Raw genomic sequence first — 18,181 nt, 5'->3', positions numbered from 1 at the left:
CATCGGGGGAGTGGGTTGCGGCATCGGGGGAGTGGGTTGCGGCATCGGGGGGGGTTTGGGGGCAGCGGCGGGCAGAGAGGGGGGGGGGCGACGGATGCCCGGGGCCAACGCACCGTCGCCCCCCCCCTCTGTACGCCGCTGCCCCCTACCCCAACCCCCCCCCTCACCATCCCTACCTCCCTCCAACGCCCCTACCCCCCTCCCCACCACCCCTACCCCCCTCCAACGCCGCCCCCCATCTCTCGCAACGCCGCAACCCCCCCCCTTAACGCCGGGTCCCCCCCCCCTTAACGCCGGGTCCCCCCCCCTCAACGCCGGGTCCCCCCCCCCTCAACGCCGGGTCCCCCCCCTCAACGCCGGGTCCCCCCCCTCAACGCCGGTACCCACACCCCGTCCCCCTCCCTCTGAAGGCCGGTACCCACACCCCCCCTCTCTCCTCCTCCTCCCCCCTCCTTCCTCCTCCCCCCCTTCCTTCCTCCGTCCCCCCCCTTCCATCCTCCGTCCCCCCCCTTTCTTCCTCCGTCCCCCCCCTTCCTTCCTCCGTCCCCCCCCTTCCTTCCTCCGTCCCCCCCCTTCCTTCCTCCCCCCTTCCTTCCTCCGTTAGTGGGGGGGGGGGGGGTGCGGCGTTAGTGGGGGGTGGGGGGGTGGGGGGGGGTGCGGCGTTGGAGGGGGGTAGGGGTGGTGGGGAGGGAGGTAGGGGTGGTGGGGAGGGAGGTAGGGGTGGTGGGGAGGGAGGTAGGGGTGGTGAGGGGGGGGGTTGAGGTAGGGGTGGTGAGGGGGGGGTTGAGGTAGGGGTGGTGAGGGGGGGGTTGAGGTAGGGGTGGTGAGGGGGGGTTGGGGTAGGGGGCAGCGGCATACAGAGGGGGGGGGCGACGGTGCGTTGGCCCCGGGCATCCGTCGCCCCCCCTCTCTGCCCGCCGCTGCCCCCAAACCCCCCCCCCAAATGCCGGAACACCCCCCCCCCCAAATGCCGGAACACACCCCCCCCCAAATGCCGGAACACACCCCCCCCCCCCAATGCCGGAACACACCCCCCCCTAATGCCGGAACACACCCCCCCCCCCCCAAATGCCGGAACACACCCCCCCAATGCCGGTCTCACACCCCCCCCCCCAAAATGCCGGGTCTCACACCCCCCCCCCCAAATGCCGGGTCTCACACCCCCCCCCCCCAAATGCCGGGTCTCACCCCCCCAAAATGCCGGGTCTCACCCCGCCCCAAAATGCCGGGTCTCACACCCCCCCCCCCCAAAATGCCGGGTCTCACACCCCCCCCCCCCAAATGCCGGGTCTCACCCCCCCCCCCCAAAATGCCGGGTCTCACCCCCCCCCAAAATGCCGGGTCTCACACCCCCCCCAAAATGCCGGGTCTCACCCCCCCCCCCAAAATGCCGGGTCTCACCCCCCCCCCAAAATGCCGGGTCTCACCCCCCCCCCCCAAAATGCCGGGTCTCACCCCCCCCCCAAAATGCCGGGTCTCACCCCCCCCCCCCAAAATGCCGGGTCTCACCCCCCCCCCCCAAAATGCCGGGTCTCACACCCCCCCCCCCAAAATGCCGGGTCTCACCCCCCCCCCCCCCAAAATGACGGGTCTCACCCCCCCCCAAAATGCCGGGTCTCACCCCCCCCCCCCCCAAAATGCCGGGTCTGTCTCTCTCCTCCTCCTCCTCCAAAAAACGCCGGGTCTCACCACTTCCGCAGCTGGTGAAACTGACGCGTATCTCGTCAGTCAGCTGCTGGCCCTTCCGGGACCGGAGATTGCCAGCTTAAAAGAAGGCCCGGACGCCGGAGTCATGCGCACCGATTTTTTTCGCAGGCAACCCGCGTTACGAAGGCCAACGGAGAATCCAGCCCCTTGTCTCTGCCTCTAAAGGTAATCTCTTCCTTTCTCTTAGAATCCGTTTCATGGACGGAATTTTCCGACCCCCCGCAGTGTCGGGGAATCGCCCGGGACCTTCGTAAATCCTGCCCCTGCCGTGGCCAGAATTCTCCGCCACCTGGGAATCGGCGGGGGCAGGAATCGCGTCCCGCCAGTCGGCGGGCCCCCCGTGGCGATTTTCTGGCCCACAATGGGCCGAAGTCCCGCTGCTGTCAGGCCTCTCCCGCCGACGTGGTTTAAACCACCTCTGGTGCTGGCTGGAGCAGGCGGCACGAGCGGGCCCCGGGGTCCTGGGGGGGGCGTGGGGCGATCTGACCCCGGGGGGTGCCCCCACGGTGGCCTGGCCAGCGATCAGGGCCCACCGATCGGCGGGCGGGCCTGTGCCATGGGGGCACATTTTTTCTTCCGCTGCCGCCACGGCCTCCACCATGGCGGAGGCGGAAGAGACCCCCTCCACCGCGCATGTGCCAGTGGTGACGTCAGCGGCCGCTGATGCTCTGGCACATGCACGGACTCAAGCCGACGGCGAAGGCCTTTCGGTCAGCCCCGGCGCCGGTCGGCGGGGCGCCAAAGGCCATTGGCACCAGTCGACGGAACGGGAGCCACTCCGGTGCGGGCCTAGCCCCTAAAGGTGCGGAGAATTCCACACCTTTGGGGAGGTCCGACGCCGGAGTGGTTCTCGCCACTCCACCGCCCGGCTGGGTAGGGGAGAATCCCGGCCCATGCCTCTCACCAGTTTAGTCTCATTTTATTTTATCAATCCCTTGGTTATCTTTTCCTGAATTTTAAAGTCCCCTCAGTCCTCAGGCTTGCTACTCACTTTGGTAACATTTTAGGCCCCTGCTTTTAATCTAATATTATCTTTAATTTCTCTTGTTAGCCACAGCCTGTCATGTTTCACGTTTCATGTAGGTTTTTTATTCAACAAGGGAATGGATAATCATTGTGAATTAATTGTTTAAATGTTTACCATTGCCTGGCTATGCCATCTCTTATTTTGTTAAGACACCCTGGGTTAGCGCGTGGTCGATTCCAGCCCTGGAGTTACAACACCAATTAAGTTAATTTATTTAGCTACCCGCAGTCTTTGACTGAGTCCAAAAAACTACAGTCACCATGTTTGTAACTTTAAAACATGAGTAACCTTTTACTATGAACAGTATCTTTAATGAAACAGACAGAAAAGTTGGCTATCTACTACCCATTTCCCGCCCCCCTCCTTTTCCAACTCGCCCCATTCTTTACACACACGCACGGACAAATCACATAGAGGGAAAAGGATGGTGGAAAGGGAAAGAAATATTCATAAAATAAAAGGATAGGGATCTTTGAGTCACAGGAATGATTTCCAGTCAATGTCTTTCTGAAGTTCTGGCTTCCGGTTTAGTACTTCCTTTCTTCTAGGCTTGATATGATAAGGCTGTCTCAGGTAAGGTTGTCTGCTTCCCTGCAGACTCAATATCCTTTCTGGTTCACAGCAAAGGATATGCTCGACTCTCACTGTTTTCTAAGCAATAGATTCATTATTTTACTACAGCCCCTGACCAGCAACAAACTGCTGGTTTTGATACACTTAAAAGAGGCAGCAGTGCTGCCTCACAGTGCCAGGGCCCAGGGTTCTCTTGTTTCCTACACAGTCCAAAGATGCGCAGGTTAGGTGAATTAGCCATGCTAATATTGCCCCAAAAAAGTTAAGTGGGGTTATGGGGTAAGGAGTGGGGGATTGGGCCAAAGTTGTGTGTTCTATTGGAACAAGGACTGGTGCAGACATAATGGGCTGAATGGCCTGCTTCTGCACTGTAGGGATTCAATGATCTATGATCTTCAGCTTCCACCAACGGCAGCAGGCAGCAGAGAGAGAAAACAGCTCCCTTCACTTCTGAGGTCTGATCACTTCTGGAAGGTTCTCTCAGAAACATCACCGAGCAGAAACCAATCACTGACTGTTGTCAGGTAGAACGCTGTCTCTGACCAACCCACTGGTCGCCAGCCAACCAATCAAACTGATTCCCTCCAAAACCATTTCCTCCCATCCACTTGGTGCCGAAGCGTCTGGCTTCCCCTTCTACCAGACATAAAGCCTGAGAACACAGTATCTTGGCAAACAGTTTGTGTTATGTTTTGAGTCTTCCAATTACTGATCCATGGACTAAAACCACAAATGAACATAAAAGAAATAGGATCAAAGGAAAAAATAGAACTGACTCTTGCATTATCTACCATCATGTTCCTCAATCTACCTAAGCCCAGGTGCTCTATACGTACATAGTTTGCTTTGTTCAGATCGAAGACCATCATTTTGGTGTAAGTTTCTCTTCAAGCTCAATATAAAATCTATCGTTTATTTATTATTTTTTAAAATTTTAGAGTACCCAATTCATTTTATCCAATTAAGGGCAATTTAGCGTGGCCAATCCATCTACCCTGCACATCTTTGGGTTGTGGGGGTGAAAGCTGCGCAAACACTGGGAGAATGTGCAAACTCCACACAGATAGTGACCCAGAGCCGGGATCCAACCTGGGACCTCGGCGCCGTGAGACAGCAGGGCTAACCCACTGTGCTGCCCAAAATGCATCATTTAATAATCACTTTTCAACACGTTATTAATTTATCATTTCTCACGGTACAATAAAATAGGCAGTCCCCAATTTGGTCCTCAAGATAAGTGATCTTGGAAACCATTTTCAATGCATTCATGAACTCATCCTCTATATTATTCCTGCAAATTTGCTTTGCCTTATCTGTACAATGATTACTTGTTCTATGCACCACTACTTTCCTGATTTTTATACTGCCTGATACTACAATCAATGTAGAGGTTCTATAAACTATTACCATCAATGTTTTCTGCCTTTTGTTGTTTCTTAGCCTCACCCAAACTGCCTCTTGAGTTTCTGAGCCAGGATTCCTTTTTCTATTGCCTTTATCCCATCCTTTATTATCAGGTACTCCTCTTCCTTTTACATTTTTCTTTTTCTCTTCTAAAAGACAAAGTACCCTGAAATATTAGTTCCCAACCTTGGACACTGGGCAACCATGGCTCCACCATGGCCATTAGTTAAAACCCATTTATTTCTATCTGTGCTATTAGTTGTCAGTGTTTCATGCACTTAGATATAGTGCCCTTAACTTTCACTTTTTTTCCTATTGTTCCTGACATTTTAGTCTCTAATGTCATATTACCATCGTTAAGATCTCCGTCCCCTCCTGACCCACTCGGCTTATTTCTTTTATCCTAAATTGTTGCTCTGCTCTAGATCTTGGATATTTTTCTCCCTGCTTTTGAATTTACACTAACCTGAACTTCCCATCCCCACTTTATTTGACTGAGCTAATTAGGGAGGAAAACTATATGCTGCTTAATCTAGCACCAATTCAAAAGTGTGAATCAACAAAATTCATTAACTTCATTTCCGTTACAACTTGCCACCTGTAATTTATGTTGGTTATGAAGTAGAATAAAGGACAGATTTATAACAATTATAGTGAATTTGAACTCTTGCGCACCAGTGCTGACTTATTTGATTTAGAGAGTGAGATTTAATGGCCTGACAAGGGTTTCACCGGCCGATTCCAAAACTTGTGAGGAGCCCCAGTCAGGTCCATGTGGGAGGTCCAAGAGAATGATGTTCCTATCAGGCACTTTAATTGGTCGCTGCCTTGCGTTCCTCAGGAACGAGGACCCAGACAGGGGGTGGCAGGGTGGAGGACGGGGCTGGTAATCCCATCCACAAAGAGCTACCAGCCAAATTGGAGGTCAGCAGCTCCTTGTTTCCCCCAGTGTCACTGGGAGCAGTGGCAGCTGTCATAAATGCCCCCACCAGAAGCCCAGTATCAATAAGGGGTCCCAGGTCAAAGGTGATTGAGAGCAAGATGGATATCAAAGGTTTGGGGGGGGGGGGGTTGCATGGGAGAGAGGGGGGGTTGGGTCAGAGACAAGGGCAGGGGTGTCGCTTTCACCAGCCTTCCTTCCTGATGCAGGGTCCCTTGATCAGATACTGAGTGCCTGACAATGAGGGACCTCCACCAGCTCCCCCACCCACCCTGTAGGCCACCAGCAAACCCAACAGGATTTGCAGAGCAGCATTTGGAAAGAGAATCAGTGTGATCTGGTGCCCTAGTGCATGAATCTCAAAAGGTTAGTATGCAGACAGAGCAAATAATTAGGAAAGCTAATAAAATATTATTGTTTATTGCGAGGGGAATTAAGTATAAAACTGGGGAGGTTATGAATCAGTTGCACAGGATACTGGTGAGACCACATCTGGAGTTCTGTGTCCAGTATTGGTCACTTCATTTAAGAAAGGATGTGAATGCATCAGAAGCAGTTCAGCGAAGGTTTACTCGACTAATTCCTGGAATTGGCAGATTGGTAGGCTAGGCTTGTAGTTGTTGCAGTTTAGAAGAGCAAGAGGCCACTTAATTGAAACATAAGTGGCAGTATTCTCCGCTCCTGAGACTTTGGGCAGGATTCTCTGTTAGCCCGCGCCAAAATCGGGAAAGGTGATTGGGCGGAGAATTGTTTTCCGACGGCGAAATCGCATAGGTGCCGACTTGACGCCAAATCGCAATGTTCCAGCACCTTGACAGCAGTGTCAATGCGTTCCGGAACACACATACGGTAGACACCATTTTCATATCATCAGCAGGCCTGACCCGGTATTCTCCGGGGCCTCCGCGATTTTCCGCCTCTGATGGGCGAGTTCCCAATGGCGTGGTTCACTTGTGCTTTTAAAAATCATGAAACCAGCCTGGTGGCTGATGAGGTAGAGAGGAGGGTTACGGGAGCTTCTGCCAGGGTTGGAGGAATAGTGGGGGGTGGCCAGGAGTTGGGCTGTGGGGTCGGGCACGAAACACCATTGCCGCAGCCGGCAAGGCAGCCGTGCAGCTGTGCACACCGCTAACAGCCCACTTTGAACCTAGTGCCATTAGCCGGATAGGTGTCACCCCAAGGCAACCCCCTGGGTGCCCTTTGGCCCAAGCCAAACCCCATCAGCTGTATGGGTGCGCTCCAGCACAACCAATGCCATCTTTTTTGGTGGGATAAGTGTGTGCAGAGAGTGTAATGTGTATGTGTGGCTGTAGCTTGTCAGCCTCCTGAGGTTCAATCACGGACCCAGCGAATCCCGCACGGTTTTTAATTGGAATTGAGCGAATGTTGAGGGGCGAGCACCAGCATGATGTGGAACACAATCGATCCCAATGAGAAAAGGTTCGGGATTGACACTCAGGAAGCTGACAAGCTGCAGCCGCAAATACACACTTCACTCCCCACGCATACCATCCCAGTTAACAAGATGCCAGCCAGGAGAGCGACACCAAGATTCACTGATGCTGAGCTTGAGGCCTTCCTGGTCGTGGTGGAGAGGCAGACAACCGTGTACCTCGGCTCAGGAATGAGGCTGCCAGCTGCAGCCTGGGCGCAGGCGGCAGAGGCGGTCAGCTCCGTGAGCAACAGCATCCGGAATGGCCTGCAGTGCTGGAAGAAACTGCACAACCTCCTCAGGGCGGCCAAGGTGAGAAGGCAGCACTGTGCCCCTGGCACTAATGCCACCCCCCCCCCCCCCAAGCCCCCACCCACCTGCAGAGCACCGAACCCCCAACCTGCACCACATGCCAGTACCCATACCGGCCACCATGGCCGGGTGCCCTGGCCACTGAGACCACCAACTAGCCAACCTCTGGGCTGCATGCGTCGGACTGTCTACACTGTCATTTTCTGTTTCCTCCCCCCCCGCCCATAACCACCCGAGCCGGGGAAAACTGGAGGGGCACAGCCTGACCTGCGGCCCTGACCATGCAGAGCAGAGGCCCTGGACATGGGCGGTGGCCCAAAGGAAGTGAAGTTGTCGGGGTGGGATCGACTATGGGCGAGGAGGTGAGACCATACTGAGTTGCCGTTCCACATGCCACATGTTTCAACCCCCCCAACACCATCCCCACCACCCTTGCCCTCACTCTTATGCCATCGTCATCCCCACCCTCACCCTCACCGTCATCCCCACACCACCTTCACCCCCACCATACCCACTCCCACCCCCCCCGGCCTGCAGTATGATCATGCATCTTGTCTTGTGTCTTGTGCCCTGCTGGTGATGGGGCAGGTCTATCTGGTATCCCCCGCCCCCAGCCAGTGCCACAGCCGGAGCCTAAGGCCTCCCCCCATGTGCTAAGTGATGATGATAGCAGCACGGATGGTTGCCCTCGTCGACAGATCCAAGACACCTGGAGCCCAAGTCCGGGGATGACACAGATTACCCGTCTCACAGCTGTCTCTACCATCCTCCACCATCCCAGAGACACTCACCTCGGTTGGGCACTTTAGTGAAGAGGCTCCTGGGACACCCTCTAGTACGCACCACACAGCTGATCCGGTACATCAGGCAGAGGTAGGAGCACCCAAGGGGGCTGACCCCAGGGTCTAGCTGCCGTCCAAATGGGTTTCGGGCTTCTGGAACGGACAGTCCCATCGATTGTGGAGATGCAGTCACAGAGCTAGGGACTAAATGAGGGGTTGTTGGCGAGCATCCAGCACCTGCAAGAGCAGTTGTAGGAGTCCAACCACGTGCAGGAGCAGGAGGTGGTGCTGACAATGCGTGCTACCCAGGCCAACACTGCACAGGGGGCATCCGTGGTGGAGGCATTGGCTATGGATTAGCATGTTCAAGGCCTGGGTCATTCTGTACAAGCGCTGGCTGAGGCGCAGGACAGGGTTGCCGCCTCACAGGCAGCCATGTGCCAGAGCCACCTGGAAATCGCAGTGGCGCTCCTGAGCATGGCCCAGTCACAGCAGGCCATGGCTGAGAACGTCGGTGGCATTGCCCAGGCGCTGGCCAACATGGCGCAGACACAGAGGGAGGTGGCCCAGTCCCAGAGTGTGATGGCACAGTCACTGGCTGATATGACACAACCCCAGCAGGTGATGGCACAGTCGCAGCGTGATGTGGTGCAGTCCCAGACGGAGATGGTCCACTCCCTGTAATCCACGGCCGCGAGCATTCGAACCTTGATCCAGAGCCTCCAGGACAGGAGCACCAGGTTGCAGGGGGCCTCACCATCAGATGCACTCCGCTTGCACCCCCATCCCATGGAGTAGCCCAGGGGGCCATCGTGCACCCCGAGGGTGGAGGAGGTGATGGAGCCTGTGCCGGTAACTCCCGCAGGGGAGGTGTCAGAACACCCCAACAGCTCGGACTCCCCCCCCCCCCCCCCCCCCCCCCCTCCTCTCCATGGTGCATCTGCTGGGCAGCGGGCAGGACAGGGCAGCACCACGCAACCTGGGACACCCGGGCAGCAGCCAGGTCCATCCAGGCCCGGTCGCCCAGAAGACGTCCACCAATGAGGACGCAGGTCGCAGGGCAGGAATCACAGCAGGCCGCCTCCGCTCTTGATGTACCTTCTGGGGATCCACCAAGACGTAGAGTTAGGGCCCGTAAGGCCAGAACGTTAGACGCCAGTTAGGTTAGCATGGGAAATTTAGTTCTCGGGGCTAGGGCATGTATTTGTAAATATTGATGCACATTAAGCACCTGTTAATACTGTTACAACCTGTGTTGGTGCTCTGTCAGATGGTGTGAGGGGTGGGCTGGCCAGGGTGGGGATGCAGCGGGAGGGGAATTGGGTGGATGTTGTGGGTGGGCTCAGCTACCCACCCTCCTCCACAACAGTCCCCACCACTGCCACCCCAGGGCACTGTGTGATGGAATGAGCAGCTCTAATGCAGGGATCACCCAGGTGGACGGTGGAAGGTGCTACTGTGGGCAGGGGTCAGACGTTGTCATACGATGCGGAGCATTAGAGCTCATCGCAGAGGAGGCCAGGCATTCATCCTTCTCCTCCAGCACATCGCCCTTCTGCTGTGCAATGTTGTGGAGGATGTAAAAAGCCGCTACGATGCAGGCGACCCTCTCAGCGTCATACTGAAGGGCCCATCCAGTGTGGTCCAGGCCCCTGAACCACATTTTCAGGAAGCCGAAGCACCGCGCGATCATGCGCCTGGTCACGGCATGGGGGTTGTTGTCTCCGTGTCATCTGTGGCCTTCAGATAGGTGGCATCAATCACAACTGCAGCAGTAAACCCCAGCTGCATAAACACCGGGCTCAAAGGTAATCAGGGGTAGCAGGAAGTTACAGTTCGGTCAGACATGATCTTACTGAATGGCAGCGGAGCTGGTCAAAGGACTGAGTGATGTAAATCCTACTCCTAACCAGTATGTTCATGTGCACAGGAGAGCTGTGTGACTCTCAGCAGTCACTAAATTGCGGTGGATTCAGAGATAACTGGTGTCAGTTGGCTTGTTAATGAACATAACTAACATCTTATTACTGGGGGATGGGATTCTAGCATCAGACCTTTCCCACCCCCAACTTAATTTATAACAGTTTTCCCAATGCCAGGAATCTGATGCCCAATTCTTCCAGCCCCCTGCCTTCATGCCCGCTCCATCAGGCTCAATGACATTTCATCCACAGCATTCTGACATTGACAAGATCATTTCATAGAATCCCTCGAGTACTGATGGAGCCATGGAGGCCATTAGACCCATTGATCTGCACTGACTCTTCGAAAAAGCACCCTGCCTAGGCCCAGTCCCCAACCTATCCTCGCAATATCCCCAGCCCCATCTTTGGACTCTAAGGGGCAATTGATCACAGCCAATTTACCTAACCTCCAAATCTTTGGACTGTGGGAGGAAACTGGAGCACCCAGAGGAAACCCACGCAGACACGGCAGACAGTCACCCAAGGCCGTAATTGAACCTGGGTCCCTGATGCTATGAGGCAGCAGCGCTAACCACTGTGCCACCGTGCCACCATTGTAGTCAGATTCCCTATTATATTTCAAACAGCAGTCAATTACACTAATTAAATAGTTATTCGATAAGTAAACTTTCTGGTCTGAGCATTGACAATCCATAAAAGGTGGATGGGCAATATCACTAACTATCATCAGAGAGTTGGGATTTTCACCCCATCTGTCCAAGATGGATTTGCATGTTCAGTAAGAGGAAAGAACTATGGGGGCGATTTTCTGCACTCACGACGGTGCGGAGAATAGCGGGGGTCGTAAATCTTTACGGCCACGCTGGTCTGACGCCCTCCCGCTATTCTCCCCCCCCCACGCCTGCCTCCCGACACGAATCGCTGCCCGCCGTTTTTTTATGGCGAGCAGCGATTCTCGGCTGGCCGATGGGCCGAAGTCCAAGCCCTTTACGACCGTTTTTAGGAACGTCAAACACACCTGGTCTGACCGTTCATAAAAACGCCCGTAAAGTCGCGATCTGGGGAACCATGGCACCGATTGGCACGGCAGTACCACGGCAGTACCACGGCAGCGGGTACTTACCCCGCGCACTCTTTATCCTTCCGCCGCCCCGCTGTATCCATTCGCGGAGACATCATCCGCGCATGCGCGGGTTGGAGTCTTCCAATCCGCGCATGCGCGGCTGACGTCATGTGACGCGTCAGCCGTCGCAAACTCTGGCAAGCGGGCTTAACGAAATTCGTTAAGCCCGCGATGCCGGAGTTCACGGCCGCGGCATGCTAGCCCCGACTGGGGACCAGAATCGGTTCCCGGTCGGTGGGGGGCGGAGGCTGGCGTCAAACCCGCCCGTTTTTGACGCTAGCCTCACGATTTCTCCCGGTTTGGGAGAATCTCGCCCCATGTTCCACACCACTAACCAAATCAATGTATTATAGAGAATAAACATTTTAAACATGTAAAGGCTCCACCAAACATCAGGCAAAGATGAGTAAATTGTAACAATCACACCAATATAATACATTTTGAAAATAAGCTGCTAAATTTATTCACTTAATATCTCACACCAATAGAAATTGAGCAAAGAATATTGCCAAACTGAAAGTTATGCATAAAGCACCCAGTTAAATAAACGAGATTCATCATTAAACATTTTGTTGAATGAATTAATTTCAAATTAAGTCCATAAAAATCCACTCAGAAACACTCTACACAAACCAGCCATGCACCCTTTCAGCGTTGAAGTAGTTATTTTATTAAAACCCTATGACTTTCTTGATCTTACTTATTCTCGTTTTGAAGTTAAGATGTGTATATTTCATTTTACTCTCTTTGGTTAGGTAAAGGCCACACTTCAGAATCAGCCTGAAATACGAATTTACTTCACCCTTTAAACTCTACTCTCACTGTCCTTTTCCATAAAATGAGTTCGCAGACAAAAGCATGCATTGACGGAGCTCCTGTTTACTCTTCAGGGCAATGGTTAACACACTAGTCCCAGTATTTTGAAGTTACCATTTATTCAACTCCGTATAGGCTAAATTGCCAATTGCATCATTTGTCATAGAACATAGAACATAGAACAGTACAGCACAGAACAGGCCCTTCGGCCCTCAATGTTGTGCCGAGCAATGATCACCCCACTCAAATCCACATATTAACTACTGTATTTGTTTAGCAGAAGCAGGGTAAGGATTCAAATGCTGGTTTCAGCATTACTGTTGAGTGAATGTAAACTCTTTTCCATAACAGCTTATTTAAAAAAGTTCTGCCTTCTTGATTATGTATTTGGCAAATACACGAGCATAAAAACTGTACAATAGCCAACAACTGCAATAAAATGACTCAAATGAACTTGACCAATTTTGCTGCTGAATTATTTATGTTGCAAGTTAAACTATGTAGCTGTTGTTGTTATAATCTTATTGTCTGAGCATGGGGAGTACTTTTAGACAATTAAAACAATAAATTGAAAATGTCTTAACCATTCACAAATAAAATGGTGATATTTGATGCATACAATGTTGTTTGGATGGAATAATGCTGCATAATAACAATCATAACATTTACAGAATCCTTTTGAGCAATATTCCACTGCTATTACATACTGATTTACTCTAGTCTAAAAATGTGTCACAGAATTTACAGTGCAAAAGGAGGCCGCTCGGCTCATCGAGTCTGCGCCAGCCCTTGAACAGAGCACCCTACGTAAGCCCACACCTCCATCCTATCCCCACACTTCCACCCTATCCCCGTAACTCCACCTTACCTTACCTTTTTTGGACACTAATGGCAATTTAGCATAGCCAATCCAACTACCCCTGCACATCTTTGGACTGTGGGAGGAAACTGGAGCACCCGGAGGAAACCCACAGAGACACAGGGAGAACGTGCAGACTCCACACAGTCAGTGACCCAAGCCGGGAATTGAACCTGGGACCCTCGTGCTGTGAAGCCATTGTGCTAACCACTATGTTACTGTGCTGCCCCTACCATGTCAGCAGTAAAGAAGGAGCATTTCTGCTTCTGTCCATCATGGCAGCCTCCTACATCAGTGGTAAAGCACACCAGTGAAATTCTAAATGAGTGTAATGTTTTAACCTTATGAAAATCACGCTCGAAGTATTTACACTTGAAACAGAAATAAAATAAGATGACATAAAGGAGGAATAGAATACCAATCGCTTCAATTTAATATTGACATTTTATTAATAGCTTTGATGCTACTTGGGGAATTTTAATAACTTAAAGTTGTTAACTTATTTTCTGTCAAATGGAAATACAAATTCTGGATAGATATGTTGACTTGTGCTGTAAACTCGTGTTGACCTCCTTGATTATAGAACCAGAGAATTCCTACAGTGTAGAAGGAGGCCACTAGTGTGCTGAGGTCATGTGGCATCAAAGATATCATAGCAGATTAATAATTTACAAATAAATGTGCTCTCAGAGAAGTATTATCAAAGTTCATTCATATCAATGATAAGTGCTCAAGTTGGCCTGTATAATATTTTTATTTTCCCCAAACAGAAATAAATATATGTGGCGGGATTCTCCGTTTCTGAGACTAAGGCCGGGATTCTCCGCTACCGGGCGGGGCGGGCCGTACCGGCGCCGAGGAGTGGTGTGAACCACTCCGGCGTGGGCCGCCCGGAAGGTGTGGAGGCCGGCGCCGGCAGGGGTTGGGGCCGTGCCAGCCGGCGCGAAAGGGCTTGGCGCCACGCCAACCTGCGCCGAAGGGCCTCCACTGGCTGGCGCGAGTTGGCGCATGTGCAGGAGCAGCAGCACGTTCTGCCATGATCCCAGCGGATGTGCAGGGGGTACTTCTCCGTCGGCCATGGTGGACCTTTACAGTGGCCGGCGCGGAAAGAAAGAGTGCCCCCACGGCACATGCCCGCCCGCAGATCGGTGGGCCCCGATCGAGGGTCCAGCCACTGTGTGGGCCACCGCCGAGGCCAAATCCCCCTACGCCCCTCCCGAACACTTGGCAGGCCGCCCACAGAGCCACGTCCCGCCGGTAAGGACCTTGTTTGATTTATGCTGGCGGGGCTGGCCGAAAACGGGCGACCACTCAACCCATCGCGAAGTGGATAATCGCCGGAGGGGCCACTGCAAACGACCTCCGACTGGCGCGGCGTGGTTCCCGACCCCGCCGAAAAACCAGCGACGGAGAATCTGGCAGCCATCATCGGGGCGGTGCGGCGGGATTCGCATCGCCACCCGCCGATTCTCTGGCCCGTCGGGGGGGTCGGAGAATCCACCCTAAGTGTTGACACCAACTCAAAATTCGTCACGACAGAAAAATTGGCGTTGAATCTGGATCAATTCAGCAACTGTTAAGGCGCCAGATGGAACACAATCAATTCCAATGAAAAATGGTGCAGGTTTCTCCAGGTCCTTGATTGACACTCGGGGGGGGGGGGGGGGGGGGGGGCTGACCAGCTGCAACTGCATATATATATATAAAACAATCCCCACACACGCACACCCCGGTCAACAAGATGGCACAGGTTGTGTTGGAGCACGCCCATAAAGCTGATGGGTCAGCTGGGGCCAGAGGGCACTTGGGGGGTGGCCTGGGGACACACATATACCACCCATGTTCACAGTGAGCTGTTAGCGGTGTGTGCAACTGTCTAGCTGCCTTGCTGGTTGTGGCAATGATGTTCCATGTCCGCCCACCACGACCCCACAGCCCACCTCCTGATCATCCCCCATAACTTCCTCTGGCCCTGGCAGAAGCTCCCCAGCCAACGGCACAACTGTCAGCAAACTATGGCGATGTTGGGCACTTTCCGTTCCCCCTCTCTCTCCCTCAGCAGCCATGACACTGGTTTCATGATTTTTAAAAGCACAGGTGAACTACATGTCAGGAATCTGCCCGCTGCGATTTTTCTGTCAGAGCCTATTCTCTACCCAATCACGTTTTGCGATGCCGCCGTCAGCCAATGGAGAACCCGGACCATGAATTTTACAAATTAATATAACCATTGTATCCTGTACCTACTGTTTATCACTGAAAACTGATAACGCACCACATCTGTTTTTGGTTAGGAGTTTATCGTAATCCATGTAACTGGTGTGGAAATTATTTTTCAATATCAAGTTTGGGGAGTTGTAAGTGTCATAAAAAGGTTTATTTAGTCGATATATTTTTCAATGCCGTTGAGAAAAACTGAATTTGCAAATGTTATGGAATTCAAGTGTGCATTCTGGAAACTGAAATGGTGATTTTGAAAATATGCTGGTGCTGCAATGCAGACCCTGAATAATGAAAGTCTGTGAGATTTACAGATAAAAGAAATATATTAAATGATTGACATTTTAGTAGTGCTCGGTACATTTAACAATTTATTGATCCTTTTAAATGTAATGTATATCCTCCTGTAACAAATCAGTATTCATACCCGGCCACTATTGCTGCTTGTCAAATAAGCATCTGGATCAGCCCTGTACCAGTAATATTTACAGGTTAAATCTAAGGCATCTTAACTTTGATGTAGAGAATTTAACTATTGAATTATAATCTAATATAGCCATGAAGATTGCAACCAATGATAAACATGTAGCACGGTAGCATGGTGGTTAGCACAATGCTTCACAGCTCCAGGGTCCCAGGTTCGATTCCTGGCTGGGTCACTGTCTGTGCGGAGTCTGCACGTCCTCCCCGTGTGTGCGTGGGTTTCCTCCGGGTGCTCCGGTTTCCTCCCACAGTCCAAAGATGTGTGGGTTAGGTGGATTGGCCATACTAAATTGCCCGTAGTGTCCTAAAAAGTACACTTTTTATGAACAATTTATTTTTATTTATGAGCCTTCATTTGCCAGAGTAAATAATCATTCCATTTTGGGATATGATACTTGGTTTCCAATTAAAAGTGGTGTGATAACTGTTTGATCCATTAAATATTCTTCTCAGAGATGTGAGCTGATAAGCCTATGAACATCAGGATATATCACTACTTCAGGGATAAATGCCGTTGCACCTCTTGTAACTTAAAACACAAGCATTGTTGCAATAATAATATCCACACATGTCTTGACTATTTAAGCTTTATATTTCATGATAAAGAAGTTACAAATTGAATGACTGGATTCTTATAATATGTATAAGACAAAACAATAAGTACTTGAAATTAATCCCAACCCCTTTACTTGCATTTCCACCCATGTTAATTGATCTTCTTTAATTACTAGCCATGCTGTTTGCTACTTAACCTCCAGCAATGCACTAGAAATAAGAAGAAGGTGTTGCTCTATTGATTTATCCTTCATTATAATGCAACAACCTCCACCACCAGTCATTGCCACCAAGCTGCACCTTCGGTTGCTCTGAAACTATGCAACATGCTGCAATTGGCAATAATGGGCTAATCTTGTTATACTGCTCCCTTCATTATGTTGTCAGAATGCACCAGTGCTGCACTTCACATTTTAGATGTGAAAATACAACAGACAGTTCACCTACAGCATACAGTTCGGCGGTTTTGCAATAGAAAATAATTTAATTTTGCAAGTACGGCTTATTTCGGAAAGCCTGGGCTGTCTGATATGCATTTCTATCTGAAAGCATCAGTGAATTGTGCAGGGCTGACCGTAGTGCACATGTGCTTAAGTTATAAGCATCAAGTCGATAAACCCGTTCGGTCCTGGTTATCATTTGCTGCTTTCAAAATTGTCATTTTAAACAAACGTTATGTAGGTTTGAACCACGCTGCGCTGCTATAAACCCGATTTACATAAGCACGAGGAAGCATAGTTTGTTCCTGCTACTCGCCTTAAAATTAAATCAAGTATTTGTTTTTGGTTTGGTGCAACATCGGAAGATGTAATCCGTGTAGGGTTAAAATACATCCAGATCAGGTAGATCCCCAGCTTTCCTAAAGAGAAACATGTACACATCCACACATCCAACTGGCGAGGTATGGGTGACATTTTCACAAAGATTCGGAGGGTTTTAAAAAAACGTCAATCTGGCGAAAGATCTACAATATGATACAAAAGGGCTCATTGGATGGACCAACTCTTTTCTAGGCCCCCTCCTTGCAAGTAACAACAAAAAATACCTTGGTTATGGCTGGGTTTAGGAAATAGGATTAATAGCTCTTTTATTCTGCGACTTGAGCATCATCGATTGCTGACCCCCAAATGCCTGATGCAGGCTGAACATTGCAATACCGACTGTCCTTATTGTATCTATTGACAGCATCCCCCAGGCAAGAGGGGCGAATCAGAACATTTCTGGACAAAGTCACTGCGGGGGCGGAGGAGCAGCACCAGAACCCCCCCCCCCCCGGTTTTGACTTACCTGCTGTGATCAGGCAGATGTTAAAATAGGTGAAAAACAGTAGTACAGTTGATCTTAGGTATACCAGGAAACGGCCCATTCCGTCAAATCCCACCACGCATACTTGGAGCAAAGCCCCCTCGACATTAGAAGTGAAAATCTTCACGTCCCATTGCGCTAAGATCGGCGGTGCAACTTCTCAGCAGCGAGTCCCATAGTATCCACCTTCAAACAGCCCCGGGGAGCCAGGCTGCATTTCAGCACCTTGGACAGCTCCACACATAATCCCACCCAGCCCTCCCTCCCTCTCCCAGTACTGATTCCAGATGACGGATTGGCGAACAAAAGTTTTTTTCCTCCTTGCCCTGGAGGGGGGTGGGCGAGCCCTCGGGACAAATGCACCAATTGTATCGCCCAAAGCCGGTGCAGGCTCTTCCCTCCTCACCCCCCAGAAGCGTCCAGACTCCCGTCCCCAGCGGATCCTCCGCTGTGTTGCTGCGTTCCAGTCTTTATTGACGGAGAGCGGAGAGTGCCAGCTACCGAGGCATGCAGGAAATAACAGCGAGACTTACGCAGCCTTCCAGCTGCCTCCCTGATTCATCGATGCTTCTAACTTTACCAATGCCTTCACAGACGGGGGGGGGGGGGGGGGTTAGCATCTACTCACAAGTCAAACATTCGACACAACCATGTGTGCCCCCCCCCCCCTCTTAAAATCAAGACGCTATTGTAACAAAAAATAGCAAAACATCACGGA

The 18,181-nt window shown here is 51.5% G+C and overlaps 1 protein-coding gene across 3 annotated transcripts in view; it reads right to left on the bottom strand.

Annotated features, from left to right (window-relative positions):
- The window catches only part of fndc5a (fibronectin type III domain containing 5a), a 158,983-nt gene extending 141,030 nt beyond the window's left edge, over positions 1–17,953 (bottom strand). For all 3 annotated transcript variants that reach the window (XM_038799404.1, XM_038799415.1, XM_038799423.1), the window contains exon 1: positions 17,446–17,953. In XM_038799404.1, the coding sequence (XP_038655332.1) occupies positions 17,446–17,524 (79 nt within the window). In that variant the 5' untranslated portion in view covers positions 17,525–17,953. The remainder of the gene's footprint in view (positions 1–17,445) is intronic.
- Positions 17,954–18,181: the final 228 nt, after the last annotated feature.

This window comes from Scyliorhinus canicula, chromosome 1, assembly GCF_902713615.1.
Source record: "Scyliorhinus canicula chromosome 1, sScyCan1.1, whole genome shotgun sequence".
In the NCBI taxonomy this organism is placed as follows: Eukaryota; Metazoa; Chordata; class Chondrichthyes; order Carcharhiniformes; family Scyliorhinidae; genus Scyliorhinus; species Scyliorhinus canicula.
This window is presented reverse-complemented; position numbering and strand designations above follow the sequence as displayed.